General features: G+C 46.4%; 1 protein-coding gene across 4 annotated transcripts in view; it reads right to left on the bottom strand.

Annotated features, from left to right (window-relative positions):
- The window catches only part of BANK1 (B cell scaffold protein with ankyrin repeats 1), a 292,299-nt gene that overhangs the window by 51,750 nt on the left and 224,734 nt on the right, over positions 1–15,815 (bottom strand). For all 4 annotated transcript variants that reach the window (XM_030564611.1, XM_030564613.1, XM_030564614.1 and 1 more), the window contains one exon: positions 7,639–7,905. In XM_030564611.1, coding sequence (XP_030420471.1) covers positions 7,639–7,905 — 267 coding nt within the window. The remainder of the gene's footprint in view (positions 1–7,638; positions 7,906–15,815) is intronic.

Here is a 15,815-nt window from a genome sequence, read left to right as displayed (position 1 = left end):
TGCCATGATCAAAGGGCCGATCCCACACTCAAGCAAGCGTACGAGCAGTTGGCCACTGTCGATGGCATGTCATTGATCCACACCGGGCGGCCCAGTGGCCACACTTTGAACTGCAGCAGAAGTGCCTTTATCGGGTTGAGAGGGACCCTCGCACGGGAGAGTCCCAGACCCAGCTCCTCGTGCCCTAATACCATTGGCGAGCCGTCATGAAACTAGCCCACGACGTCTCGGCGGCTGGACACCTGGGCCACGAGAGGACTCTGTCCTGGATATTGAAGCGCTTCTTCTGGCCGGGCATACATCAGGAGGTGAGGAACTACTGTAAGTCCTGCCCAGACTGCCAGTTGGCTGCTCCTGCCCAGACTCCCGAAGTGTCCCTGGTCCCCATGCCCTTGATCGAAACTCCCTTTGAGTGTGTGGCCATGGACCTGGTGGGGCCTCTCCCCAAAAGCATTGCCGGGTTTCAGTATATATTGGTCATGGTAGATTATGCTACCCAGTTCCCCGAGGCAATCCCCCTCCGAAACATCACGGCCCGCACCATCGCAGGTGAGCCCGTGAAGGTCTTAGCCCACGTAGGCCTGCCCCGGGAGAATCTCACGGACCAGGGCAACAATTTTACTTCTCGGCTGTTACAGCAGATGTGTGAGTTTCTGGGGATCAAGCAACTATGTACATCGGTCTACCATCCCCAGACCAACGGGTTGGTTGAACGGTTTAACCGGATCCTTAAGGACATGCTATGCAAGTTTCCCCAAGAAGATCTTTGCCGATGGGACCAGTTACTTCCACCTCTGCTCCTGGCGCTTCGGGAGGTTCCCCAGTCATCTACAAAATTTTCCCCTTTTGAACTACTGTACGGTCGTCGCCCATTGGACCTAATGAGGGAGACATGGGAGCAAGCCCCGTCACCCACCCAGGGCCTCTTAAAATACGTACTCCAGCTCCAGGAGTGCCCGCGGGAGAATTTGAAGGCTCCTCAAGAAGCTCAGCCCCAGACCTACAACCGAGATGCACAGACTCGCAACTTCCAACCCAGAGATTGGGTTTTATTCCTCCTCCCCTCAAGCAATCAAAGATCCTGGCCCGGTGGCAAGGGCTTTATGAGGTGGTCCGAAAGGTTGGGCCTGTCACCTATGAAATCAACCAGCCTGACTGGTGCAAGAAAATGCAACGGTACCATGTAAACCTTCTCAAACCCTGGCAGGAGCGAGAGGAACTCTTAATTAACCCATACCCGCCGGAACCCGAACTGGGTCCCCAGGTAACATGTTCGGAGGACCCCGAAGGGCCCCAGCTTGGAGAGACGCTGACTGAGGAACAACTCAAACAGACCCAGTGTCTCCTACAAGCATTCCCCCGCACTTTCACAACCCAGCCGGGATACACCACCCTCATCCATCATACAATTCAGACAGAGCCTGGGGTGGTGATCCGGGGCCGACCAGGCCCTTGCCATATCATGTGTGACAGGTCGTTGAAGAGGAAGTACAGGCCATGCTGGACTTGGGAGTCATCGAACCATCACAAAGCGAATGACGCAGCCCGGCACTGCTGGTACCGAAGCCTGACAGCACCCAATGGTTCTGCATCGATTTCAGACGCATCAATGCCATCTCAAAGTTCGATGCGTATCCAATGCCCTGGGTAGCTGAGCTGCTTGGCCGGTTAGGAGAGGCCCGCTACATCACCACCCTCGATCTGAGCACGGGATATTGGCAGATCCCCCTCGAGCCGGCCTCCAGAGAGAAGACCGCTTTTGCCACTCCTACGGGTCTGTATCAGTTTACTCGGATGCCCTTTGGCCTCCATGGGGCCCCGGCCATGTTTCAGCGACTGATGGACCGCCTCCTCCAGCCCCATCAAGACTACGCTGCCACCTACCTGGATGATGTGGTTATTTATAGTCGCCAATGGGAGAACCACCTAGAGTGGGTAGCAGCAGTCCTGAGGTCCCCGCGGGCAGCCGAGTTAACCGCCAACCCAAAGAAGGGCCGCATTGGCTGGCAAGAAACGACCTACCTGGGGTATACCACAGGAAATGGACAAGTAAAACCCCTCGTGCTAAAGGTTCAAGCCATTGCGACCTGCCCACCGCCGGCCACAAAATGCCAGGTACACCAGTTCCTGGGACCTGCTGGATATTATCGGTGGTTCATCCCCCAATTTGCGGCGATTGCAGCCCCCTTGACTGGACTGTTGACCAAGGACAGCTCGCGGCAAGTAGTTTGGACCCGAGAGTGTGATAACGCATTCCAGACACTCAAGGCAAGCCTCTGCCGTGAACCGGTCCTATGTAGCCCCGATTTTGACCAGGTGTTCATCCTCCAGACAGACGCCTTGGAGGTAGGACTCGGGGCTGTCCTCTCCCAAGAGGTGGACGGGGAAGAACATCCGGTTGTTTATATCAGCCAGAAGCTGTTCCCCCGGGAGAAGAACTATGCAGTAGTGGAAAAGGAAGCCCTCGCAGTGAAATGGAGTTATGATGCATTGCGTTATTATCTCCTCAGAGTCCCATTCACATTGGTCACCAACCACGCCACACTCCAATGACTGGCCCAAATGAAGGATCATAATATGAGACTACAGCGGTGGTGCCTGGCGTTACAGCCCTACACCTTTACGGTTCGCCATAGGGCCGGGAAGAATCACGCTAATGTGGACTTTCTGTCCCGCTTCGGAGGCATGGAAGAGTCTGGCCCCGCTGAATGGGAGCCAGACTTGAGTGGGGGGGTGTGTAGTGAGGCAGCCTGGCTCCCAGCCGCCCCACAGAGGAACAAGCCCTTACGGATGCCAAAGTGGGCAGATTCCCTGGAGCCTGCGCCCACCCCTCAGAGGTCACGGCACAGGGCAGGAAGTATAAAAGCCCAGCCTCACGGCTCAGAAGCTGCCTGGCTGCTGGAGAGGCCAGACGCTGAGGCCCTAGCTCCCGCTGGGGAGACCCCTGCCGCCTGCGACCAACCCGAGGACTGGCCATACCTGCGGAGACTGGACGCTGACCAGATGCTGGAAGAGCCCCTAAGCCGACCGGTACAAAGGGACCCTGAGGAGCTGCCCAGTTTACCCCTCGCTCAGTATCCCGAGGAGCCCATGGTGTGGGATGCTGTGGAAGAGGCCGCTGAGACACAGGTACCGGTAGAGGGGGAGGTTGGAAGTAGCCCAGGGCAGCCGACCCTAGTCTGGCTGCAGCACACCCAGAGCCAATGTCAGTGTGTTGCGGCCAGGATCCCCACTGACACAGCAGAAGGCTGCCTGCCGCTGTTAGGACCCTGGGCTGGGATGCAGAGGACTGGACGGGTCTGCGTGCCCCCTGCCACCCTACTCACGGGTGGCAGTCTCCCCCTCGCCCCAAGGCTCAGGCCCAGGAGCCTGGGCTTCTTAACTTACTGAACTGTTTGCTCAGCCCCTGCCTGAGGGTCTGAGCCCTGAACTACTGTTTGCTGCCCCACCCTGACCTACAGCCTGGACTTAAATTTACTGAACTGTTTGCTCAGCCCCTGCCTGAGGGTCTGAGCCCTGAATTACTGTTTGTTGCCCCGTCCTGATTTAGGGCCTGGGCCTCCAAGACGAGACAATTGGCTCAGCCCCTGCCTGAGGGGCTGAGCTCCTGGCCGTTTCCAGACCACCAGGCTAATTCACCAGTGCACTGGACTCGTGTAGTGAGGTGGCCTGGCTCCCAGCCACCCCCAGAGAGGGGCGAACCTCAACAGCGGACGTTTACATAGCTAGTGGAGCAACTGATAGCAGTTGTTCCCCACATGGCTCCCAGTTGCATTCTCCTTGCTCAGCCAGTCCCAATTCTCCCCCTTCCAACTCACAGCCACAATTTCTCCCCCTCCTCCAGTCCCAAGCTCACAAGACTCTGGGTCCCAAACTACTCCTTTCCCTTCCTAAGATCCAGTTTTTGTCCCCTCTACATTTGAATCGGATGAATCAGAATTCCTTCTCTTCACTGACTCGACGCCGGTCAGTCAGTCCCTACTCCACAGCATGGGGGCACAGTAGCACTTCAAAGAACTCTCTTTCAACACAGGCAAAACAATGTGTTTTCCCCTATTCTCATTTTCCAAAACAGCTGAACCATTTTGGCTTAATTTTTCAAAAAACTGAAATCAGAGTCCTATAATGGAAAGTGTTAGATAACCTTAATAGGAGTTGGTGCTACCAGCCTTGCCTTTAAGAAAGGCATGACATTTGTTATGGTTTTCTTGCCATTATTGGATAAATGCAAGGTTATGTCCTTAATAAAGAGAATGAGGAATTTAAATTAAACATACCACACGAGTCTTATCTTCCAAGTCCCCTCTCAGAGAATACAAGATGGAAGAAAATTAGTTTTCTAATTAAGTGATGACTTTCTAAGAAATTAGTGCAATTCTTTTACATCTAGCTAAATTCTGAGAAACCTAGAGGGAAATAGCTTATGTTGATGCTACCAACAACCATTAGTAATAGCTCTGTAAAAGAAAAGATCCTTTTGGCAAATGTGGTGCAGACGCAGAATATTCAGTGTAGCAAAATGGCTATTCTTCATACAGCACTTAAGATTTCTGTGGAAATGTTAGGAGACGAACACTTAAAGGCCAGCAAAATACAATATGCCAAACTACCCATAGTAAAATTAAAATGTCTGTGTATTAATAATCAAATCATAAATCCCAAACAAAACAACTTACACTTCCAGCACATTTGACAAAACACTTCTTAACAACCTCTCTCTCTTTTTATGGCCAGCCCCATAATTTAACTGGTCTCCAATGAGCCCAGCTACATTCAACCATATTTGGCGTTGTCTGTAATGAGTAGAGACACCTGAGGTAACTCTGTTTTTTAGAGACACAGTTTTAGCCCTATCCCAGCCAAACACCAATCACGCTACTGTATACTTTTTCTCTTTCATTTCCATCCCGTCAGTGTAGTTTAAACTCCAGTTTATATTTCAGAATCACCCTTATTTACATAAAACTGAACTGAAGAAAGGAGCTTTTCAATTGTGAAATAATGTCTTCTGTAATTGTTAGAGATGGATGAACTGATTTGGATAAATTAAGAACCTGCCCAAACTTTGGCTCAAAGCTCAAACTGAACTTGGTATGATTTTTGTTTAATTAAAAAAATAAATCAGGATAACTTTTTCACTGATCTTTTTTTCTTTTTCAGGTAATTCAAAGAGAAAAGGAAACACTGTTTTCACAGTATTTCTGACAGAACAAAAGCAGGAAGTACTAGACATCTCACCAGAATGCCTGCTCCCATAAGATTTCCAACCTAATTTTTCAGAAGCAGAAATTTCAGGAACAGGTTCAGAGATGGGCTACTAGGATGATCCGAGGAATGGAAAACCTGTCTTATGAAAGGAGACTCAAAGAGCTTGGCTTGTTTAGCCTAACCTAAAGAAGGTTGAGGGGGGATATGATGGCTCTTTATAAATATATCAGAGGGATTAATATTAGGGAGGGAGAGGAATTATTTAAGCTTAGTACCAATGTGGACACAAGAACAAATGGATATAAACTGGATACTAAGAAGTTTAGACTTGAAATTAGATGAAGGTTTCTAATCATCAGAGGAGTGAAGTTCTAGAACAGCCTTCCAAGGGGAGTAGTGGGGGCAAAAGACATATCTGGCTTTAAGACTAAGCTTGATAAGTTTATGGAGGGGATGGTATGATGGGATAGCCTAATTTTGGCAATTAATCAAAGATCAGTTGCCAAATTATCAGCAGGTTAGTATGCCCAGTGATCTGGGATGGGATGTTAGATGGGGTGGGATCTGAGTTACTATAGAGAATTCTTTCCTGGGTGCTGGCTGGTGAGTTTTGCCCACATGCTCAGGATTTAACTGATCGCCATATTTGAGGTTGGGAAGAAATTTTCCTCCTGGGCAGATTGGCAGAGGCCCTGGAGGTTTTTTGCCTTCCTGTGCAGCATGGGGCACAGGTCACTTGCTGGATGATACTCTGCAGCTTGAGGTCTTCAAACCACAATTTGAGAACTTCAGTAACTCAGGCATAGGTTAGGGGTTTGTTATAGAAGTGGATGGGTGAGACTGTATGGCCTGCATTATGCAGGAGGTCAGACTAGATGATCATAATGGTCCCTTCTGACCTTAAAGTCTATGAGTCTATGAGATCACTTTGATAAAGTTCAGATACACATCCTAATTTATGTGTAATTATTCCTACCAAAATGAGCTTCTATATCTTTGAAGTTCACTCATTAACTATCAAAATGACAATTTGTGCACACAAAAACCTTTAAGATACTTTATTTCAAAATGCTAATTTAATGCCACAATAAGATTGCTAGGAAAGGAAATGCTGTGTGCGCTCCGGATACAGAAATGTTTAATCACAGATACTGAAACATCAGTTCCTAAACGCTCTTCTCACATCTTCCCCTGAGTTCAACACGGTTTACTGATGATTTGTGAAAGATGAAAGAAGAATGGAACGAATTTTAAATCAGCAGGTTTGGATAACTTGCCTCCAAGAGTTTTAAAGAAGCTCACTGAGGAACTTGCTGAACTGTTATTGTTGATTTTCAATTACTCTTAGAGCACTGGGGAAGTTCCAGAAGACAGGAAGAAAGCTAATGTTGTACCAATATTTAAAAAGGGTAAACAGGATGACCTGGGTAATTATAGGCCTGTCACTCTGACATCGATCCCAGGCAATGGAGCAGCTGATACAGGACTTTGGATTAATAAAGAATCATAGACTATTAGGGTTAGAAGGGACCTCAGGAGGTCATCTAGTCCAACCCCCTGCTCCAAGCAGGACCATCCCCAGATTTTTACCCCAGTTCCCTTAATGGCCCCCTCAGGGATTGAACTCACAACCCTGGGTTTAGTAGGCCAATGCTCAAACCCCTGAGCTATCCCTCCCCCAGATAAGTATAATTAAAGGAGTATAATGTAATTAATACCAATCAGCACGGGCTTCTAGAGAACAGGTCCTGTCAAAATAAAGATGTCTTTTATTGATGATTTACAAGTTGTGTTGATAAAGGCAAGAGTGTATATACATAGATTTCTGTAAGGTGTTTCATTTGGCATTGTACAACATTTAGATTAAAAATTAACTGGGCATACATTAAATGGGTTAAAAGCTGGCTAAACGATAGGTCTCAAAATGTAACTCTAAATGGGATTTAAGGGAAGAACCACAGTAAAGAAAGTTCTGAAGCTGGGGTTGGAGAAAGGAAAGCTTTTTTTTCATATTGTTACTTGGGCAATATATTGCACCCCTTGTTAACTGCTTGAAGGACACAATGAACAGAATGGGCCAGATCCTGAGGTGGGGTAAACTGGTGTAGCTCCACTGATTTACACCAGTTGAGTATTTGGTCTAGTAATTTTTCATCTTCCATCATATTGTGTTACTACCTTAAGTAATTTTGATTAGTTTTTTTTTAAAGTAGCATCCTATTAGATGCAAAATTGAAATTAGCAACAACTTGGACACTTTTTCAGTTTGTTTCAAAGAGAGAATAGGTTGATTCAAGTTTACTAATAAGCAAAGGACCTCAGCCTCAAGTAGAAGATAATCTTTAGAAAATTAATATTCATCATTTACAACAGACAACTCTACCCGGAGCAACACTTATCTGTCAGTAAATATCTTTAAACAAACCTTACCTTGTACTATGTAGGGAGTGTTCTCTTCCTTAGGGGAACTCAAGGGACGAGGGGCAGGTGCTGGTGGCCGGTTTATAATAAAGGATCCGTGTTGCTTTCTTTTCTCCTCATCAGAGGCCAGTATCATATCATATACACTGTCATCCAAGTCGGCAAAAGTATACGGATCCTCTTCATCGTCCTCAGATTTATCCTCTTCTCCACCGTATACTTCCAGATGACCAGAAGTCTCGTCTCTTTCCTTTTTGTCTTCTTCCCATTTCCTTGCTGCAACATAGACAAGTTGTTTTCAATCTTTAGACTCCCAAAAGCTGCATTCTGATGCCAAGATTTTCAATTTAGCACCTAAATAAAAGTGGCCTGATTTCCCACAGCTCCTATTAAAGCCCATACAGATGGCTTCTAGGGGAAGCACTGCATTCTTATTTCTTCTTCATAGTTTTTGCTAAACTTTTTGAGACTGGGAGCCAAGAATGAGGTAACTAAATAAATGGCCTTATTTTAAAAAATACTGAGCACCTAGCAGCTTCCACCGAATATAAAAGGTTTCTTATCCTTAATAGTAAAGCAAAATAAATGGCAGCTGTGGGGTTCTCAGCACTTTTGAAAATCAATTCACTTATATGCCAAAATACAACCTTGATAGTCTAACTTTACCTATCAATATTTGAAAATTTTAGCTTTTGTCTCCCGCATGCCTTCTGTAGACAGGAAGCCTCTTCCCAGATGCCCCCTCCTGGCTTAGGGGCAGCCCTGCATCTGGTCCCTCACCTCAGTTTCCTTCCTGGATCCCCAGCAAATCCATGCAACCATGTTCTCAAGTCCATCAACATTTATTAACAAAACATAACACACATGTCCCACAGCACATCATCCCAGTGAAATTAGTCCTTAAAAAATCCAGCTTTGTTTTCACCAAACGCCAGTGTCTTTTGCCACATCTCCATCCCTCTGCCCAGAGAGTCCAGCCCTTCCTTCATGGGTGCAATCCTCTTCTTCCCAGTAGGAGCTCCCACAGCCTCTCTGCTGGGAGCACCCCTCACTTCCCATGCCTTCACTCCCCACTGTTCCTCAGGGTCCAGCTCTCCAGCAAAGAGACATCAGTGGATAAGTCCCCTCACTGCTCCCCTTTCCTTCAGCCCCCTATGGCCATTGGCTCCATTTCTCTGGCTTAGAGCCAGCAGGCATCTCCCTCTTCTGCTGTCACCTTCAGCCTTCTCCAGCCCATGCTCTCTGGGTTAAGACCTGTCAGCCAGCAAAACCTTCTGGCTGCTCTCCTGTCTTCAGCCTTCTCCCAGAAACTGCCTTCTGTCTCCGGCAGCTCTTATCTCCTGCCCTTTCAGTCTCCTCTGACTCTCCTGGTCTCTTGCTCACAAGACCTTATTGGGTATGTCAACACTGCAATTAGACAACCATGGCTGGCTTGTGCCAGCTGACTTGGGCTTGTATGCTGTTTCACTCTAGTGTAGACGTCCGGGCTCAGGCTGATTCCCAGGCTCTATGACCCTATGAAGAGGGAGAGTCCCAGACCCTGGGCTGCAGCCTGAGCCCAGAAGTATGCATTGCAATAAAACAGCCCTGCAGCCCAACCCCCACATGCCTGTGTCAGCTGGAACGGGACAGCTGCATGTTTTTAATTGCAGTGTAGACATACCTTTATAGTCCCCAGGTGCTGCCCTGCCCTCATCATCATCCACTTGGACTGGAACAGGAGAGCCAAGCCCAGTTTCCTTTAATGGGACAACTATTCTGCAACACTACCTGTTTTTTGACTTTGACCAAGATGTACTGTAGTACTATACTATAAACCACGAAAGTCAAGGCCATCCTTAAGGGGGTGCCCCCCTCAGATCCCATCCCCAACACCATCCTGCCTCTTTACACCCCTACCCAGCCTCTTCCCCACCCAGTTCTGCCCCCTACCCCATGTGTGCTGCACTCCCCAGCATCTCCTGACACTGCGAAAGCAGCTAAACTTCTGATCCACGGTTGGTGGTAGGTGCTGAGAGGGAGGTGGAGGCGCTGCTCAGTGGGGCCTGCTGGGGAGCAGGAGGCGCTGGGGGGGGGGAAGGTTCTGGTAGGAGGGACCCTTCTTGCCCCCCTCGCCTACTTGCTGCTTGTCTCCTCACCCTGCTCACCCACCTGTCTCTCGCCTCATCTCCCCGCCCACTCCTCATGATTTTCTCAAAGCGTGGGGCTCCCCAAAGCATGGGGCCCTGGGCAGTTGTCCTGATTCGCCATACCCAAGGGACAGCTCTGATGACAGGGTCCCTGGATGTACTTTTACAGCTCAGGACATACAGTTCCATTGTATATCATCTTTTGTAATTCATTTTGTGAAAAAAAAAAAAATTTCCTGAGCCTCTGCTTCCACCTTCCACATTCCCCATATTCCATATATTGTGTTTTCTGGCTGCCCATTGCATTCATTTTTAGCTTTCACTTTCTATTTAAAAAGCTGTAGGCAGAATTAGTAATATCCCAGATTTCATTTTTTAGACAGCAATATATTAGAAGCTTGTGTAGAGAAAGTGATATTAAAAACAGCAGTTGGTAGACTTTTCATTTTTAAATCAATGGTTTTAAAAACACTTGGACAGATGTCAGAAACATACTTAGCACAATTTATTAATGAGTGATTCTGAGGCCACTGAAATGACAAATGTTTACATTTGCCTACTGCTGTCTACCTACGGTCCCCAAACAAACAGAAAATCCCCTAGTAGGCTTTGATTCCCTTTATGTTGTTGTGATCCCCTGTGTATGTCTCTTAATGCTTACAACCTTTCCGTTGCTGATTAGAGTGAGAAACATTTTGTGTGTCTTGGGGACTCCATCAAGTGAGTAAGTTTTAAGTTTACATGAACATAGTGATACTATGTTCATGTAAACTGGCTACATTATTATCATCTACTGTGTACTCTGGGTTTCTTATCTATAAACATATATTGTAAAGCATCTACTTGTGGTAGATAAAAAGTCTGCAATATTCTATACTTAATGTGAGAAATAGATAGTCTGTTTCCATGTTTCTGTCTCAGTGGACATTTTCATTCTCAGAACTCCAATAGGGGGCACTCTTATGCCATCAGCAAAAAAAACCCCTCTCTCTGAAAAAGGGCTGAGCACTAAAATGCCTTTTATCTATTCCTGAGCAATACCTGCAGTAAAAGGCTCTAAAAATGTGTAGTGATGACTCATTACAGTTTCTCTTTGAAAAGAAACTATCATCCTAATTTAGAGAAGATCCTCATATGTTATTTTCCTTTCCCCCTTCCCCAGAAAGCTTTAACGATGAAACCAAAGCTAATACTTCATGAAAACACATTTTAAATTAAGGATTCATATAGGAATTGTTTCTGAGGAACCTTATATTAACCCTAGGTTGTTAACTGTCTGTGCGCTGTATGTCCATATATATCTATTTGTTCAGGTCCATATTTATGTTTAATAGGCATGAGACAGAGATGGAAGCATTACAATGATGTAGCCACACATGAGTTATGCAGGTTAATCCAAATTTATACCGAGAAATTCTTTATTCCAAGCCTACCCCTCTCATGTATGTAGCTACTGAGAACAGGGGGTATCGCAAGAGAAGTAAGGGGCATTTGGGGGTCATGGTGGCAGTTCCTCACTTCATGGTAAGTAGATGTGCTTATCATTTGTAATCTTTACTTTTTAATATATGCATATAAACTTGTAGCATCCTGCATGAAACCCGCTTTTTCTTTCACCTTAGAGGACTGGAGGAAATCCCACTGAAACAAAAAAGCCAAAAACTAAAACACCTACATCCTGCAGAATAGCAAGCTATAAAACACATAGCCACTCAGACATGAATAGCGGGGAGGGATAGCTCAGTGGTTTGCGCATTGGCCTGCTGAACCCAGGCTTGTGAGTTTAACCCTTGAGGGGGCCATTTGGGGATTTAGTTGGGGATTAGTCCTGTGTTGAGCAGGGGCTTGGACTAGATAATCTCCTGAGGTCCCTCCCAACCCTGACAGTCTATGAAGATGGGGATAGATTAGATAGCAAAGACTATACAGTAGAGTGGGGTGGGGAGACTACGGAGTGTAAATTGTGAAGGAAGTAAGGATCTAGGAAGTAGGAAATCTGTAAAACCAGAGGATTAGAGCTGATAGGCAGTCTAGGCAGTGGAAAGGAGTTAGGCCAAACTTAAAATGGCTGCTAACATTATTGCGCAATCACCAGTAAATGTATTATACAATAACCAGACATAATGTAGAATTGCCAGAGTTTAATTCATACTGGACAAAATCCTGAAGTCCTTGTTAAAAAAAAAAAAAAAAGAACAGTTACTTACCCTATGGTAAGTAGACTGTTTAAAGAGACAATCAGCAGGTGCCCTTGGGCAACCTGTCAATGCTGCGAAATGCACTGTGAAAGCAAGGAACTGTGCAGTCTGGAAACAACCCAGTCAGAAGGGAGAGAGATGGGAATCTCCACCCAGAAAGGCAACAGCTAGGAAGCTGGAAGCCTGAGGGCGGGTGCCCTTGCTGCACCACTGAGAGAGGAGAAAGGCCATGTTCACAGCATGCCCATATGCTTTTTTCATCACACCATGCTGTATGACAGATATGAAGCTACATATGTTGTTGCTAGCAAAAATATATCTTGGGGGCATGAGAAGATTGATCTATAACTCAGACATAGGTTAGGGGTTTGTTACAGGAGTGGCTGGGTGAGATTCTGTGGCCTGCATTGTGCAGGAGGTCAGACTAGATGATCATAAGGGTCCCTTCTGACCTTTAAGTCTATGAGTCTATGAGTCTATTCATTCTTGACCTGGCATCCAAAGCTGATGCTCATTCTGCAGTCCTTGTTTACCTAGAACTCCTTAGCCCACTTTCCTAGGGGTTGTGCTGCTTATTAACTCCCACAAGTGGGAATATGCAGAGACCACTCAAAGAAGAAATGAAGGTTACTTATCTGTAACTGAAGTTCTGTAAGAGGAGTCTCTGCATGTTCACACTCCCTGCCCATCTTCCCCGCTTCATTGGAGTCTCAGGGCAAGAATTCCCATATTAGTGGAAGGAGCTGAGGGGTGGTTGGGGCCACTGCACATTTTTACACCATCAGAACCCTCCAGGATCAGAGGAAAAGGGAGGAGTGAGGGGGCCTCCAATGGATACTGCTTGTCAGAAGGTTCAGAAGTTTGCGGTGTAGGCACCTTGATCCCACAAATGGGAATATGCAGGGGCTCCCTCAAAGAAGTAAGCTTCATTTCTTTCTTCTTTGAGCATGTGTCAGTGTGAATCTCACTGTATGTGACTGGCAAGCAGTATCTTCTTCTGGATAGTGGATACCCTGGCACTGGAACTAAGAGTGCTGGGGGTACTGCTGTATGTCCTGGCTTGAAGTGGTTTCCATTATATCCCGGGGTTTACCGTTTGGTTCAAGGCTCTTAGCACTCCCTCTAAACAAATTGTTCCAGTGCCTCTGAGTGGGTATGAGGAGTACAATCTGTGCTAATCAAATAAAAAATGAAGTATTGCTCTTTGGAACTTGGCATCTGTCCTGGCTGCATGTCAAGTGCATAATGTTTAAAGAAGGTCAGTGGGTTTGTCCATGTAGCTGCCTCACAGCTCTGTGAGTCCAGCACATTTCTGACAAATGCTGACTTGCTCGCTTGAGCTCTGATGATGCAAGTCTTGACATTCACATGTGAAGCTCACTAACCAGACAGTAACAAGCGGAAATGCATCGTGTAATCCACCTGGAGAGTCTCTGTGATGAGATCACTTCGCCTTTCAATACACAAAAAAACAGGGAGAGCGCTGGAAGGGCTTACTCCTCTTTAGGTATTAAAATAGGGCTCTGTAAATGTCCAGAGTGAGAATGGCAAATCCTCAGTTATGGCTTGCATTTCATGAGGAATTCTCTAAGCTTGGAGACGGGACATCCTCCTCACTAACACCAGAGTGCTTGTGTATCTAGCTACATCCATTGTGGATTACAGGGACATATTTGCCACCAATTGTCCATCTTTTCCAATGTCTTTAAGCTCCTCCCAAGTCTTGCGAGGGAGCTTGCTGCTTGTTGCTCTGTCCCATGTAAGAAATTCTCATTTGTGTAGGAGAGCCTGGCAATTAGCCACCACTCACTGGTAATATAGAGATAGCAGATCCAGTTATTTGGGATGATATTCTTGGACAAATGCGATTTTTCTTGGATGACTGAGACCACTAGAGATTGGGATTAGGGTGAGAATAAAAATATTTGAACCTGGAAGGTGGCACCTGCTATGTCTTAATATGTTTTGTTGTTAGTGATACAGTGGCCAGCACTTGTCATGGAGTTCATGCTGGATCTAGCAATCCCACATTTATGGGAAAGGTGAAGATAGGAAAATGAATAGCTTGTGAGATTTTTCAGATATGACTGCAGTCTGGATCTCCAGTGTGTCTGTGATTCATACCAGGAGCTCTTGGAATGCTTTGAAATCATCCAGCACTGGTATCAATGTTGAGGTGACCACCTTGCTGGTTGATGATTAGAAAAGGTCTTTGAGGGGCAATGTCTGATGCTGATGGATTTGTGCCTACAGGTCCCACTCCTCCTGGTACTCTGGGGTCTGCAGCCTTGCCAGTTAGGCTGCTAGAGAGGGAGATCTTCTCTTTCTTGATGGAGAAAAGTGGCTCCTTCAGGCTTGTGAAGGAGGACCATTTAGCCCAAGAAGGCCCAGACCGGCATCCCGTATGAATACAGGTGGTTGGAAGGTTGCTGACAGGACCAATGCCAGTTCTGATGCAGTGGCTAAGTTCTGAAGAACTCCTATGTTTTTTCAGACTCTTATGGTTCAGTGACGATAAAGGGGATGGCTTCCTGCTCAATACTGGTGAAGTGTGCCTCAGTGATGATTAGCATGTATCCGCCATGGACAGTGCCAGTGGGTACAGTGCTGCCACTGGGTAGGGGTGCAGGTGCTTCTGTCAGTACCAGTGAACATCTCAGTGCTGATGACCATTCTGCAGTCCACAGTTGTTCCCCCATAATACCAAGGTTGGAGTTGGCAGTGGGGTCCAGAACCAAGGAAATCTGCTGCACTGTAGTTTGCTCCTTTTCACTCATCTTCAGTGCTGGGAGAGTTTGATGATTTATCCCTGATGCTTTCCTGTGTGTCTCTATGTGAGAGGACACTGAGCTCTTCCTGAAGCTCCTGCCTCAGTGTTCTACATGGCCTCTTTCAGTGACCTGCTCTGATGTCTGAGGTTTTGTTGTCCATTGGCCTCATCAGTTCTGGTCAGTGTTGATGTAGCCAGTGCTGTGGTCAATGTTGGTGATGGTTCCTCACTTGGTGCTGACTTCTCTGATGAAGTGTTAGGTATCATCTGTCCCCTTGACAGAGCACAAGAGGATGAAGGATGGCTACGATAGGAGTTTGAGCCCAGATCTTCTGAATCCAGTGCCACTCTCATGGATTGTTGTAAAAGATGGAGTTTGAGTTTTGCATCTCACGATTTTGGGGTTCAAGCAGCGAAAGAAAGGCAAACCAGAATGTGGAATTTAATCTGGCAGAAAAGGCACCTGTTATACCCATCTTTAAGTGGAATGAGTCCATCACTGGTTGGGCACATGTGGAAGCCTACAGGTTTTGAACCCATCAAGTTACGGTCCTTTTACAGGGGAGTTGTTTGTGTGTATGTTTGTTCGTTCAGTCATATAGGAGGGGTTAAGTTGAAGAATTTATATCCAGCCAAGGATTATTCAGTCCAAGATGTTGTAAGAGGTTGAAGGCCACTCTGAAGTGTTTCAAGAAGTTTAGATGAAGATATAATAATAGAGTTGTCAGCAGATAGGACACCATGAGGTTCTGTCTCATTGCCATGGGTGGTCAGAGGAAACTGAGAGACCATCAGGGGCATCCCACCCTTTCTGTCCTCATATGGAAGCATGAGGAGGTACAGGGTTCATGGTCACAGCCCCAGTGGACACTGCTAGCAAAAAGAATCTGCTTTTGTGTGCCTGGAGAGCATGCACACCTACAGGAGAATCTACACTGATTTGTACTCAAAGAAGAACCAGAGATTATGGTTAGAGTTCTCAGATTTTCATCATCTATTAAAGACAAATATTTGTGCAGCAAATTCAGAATGGACTTATCTGGATACTTACAGACAGTGTCTATAAAGGGCAAGCTTATTTTTTTTTAT

Source organism: Gopherus evgoodei, chromosome 5 (genome assembly GCF_007399415.2).
Source record: "Gopherus evgoodei ecotype Sinaloan lineage chromosome 5, rGopEvg1_v1.p, whole genome shotgun sequence".
NCBI classification, from domain to species: domain Eukaryota; kingdom Metazoa; phylum Chordata; order Testudines; family Testudinidae; genus Gopherus; species Gopherus evgoodei.
Note: the sequence above shows the minus strand (reverse complement) of the source record. Positions and strands in the feature narration are given on the sequence as shown.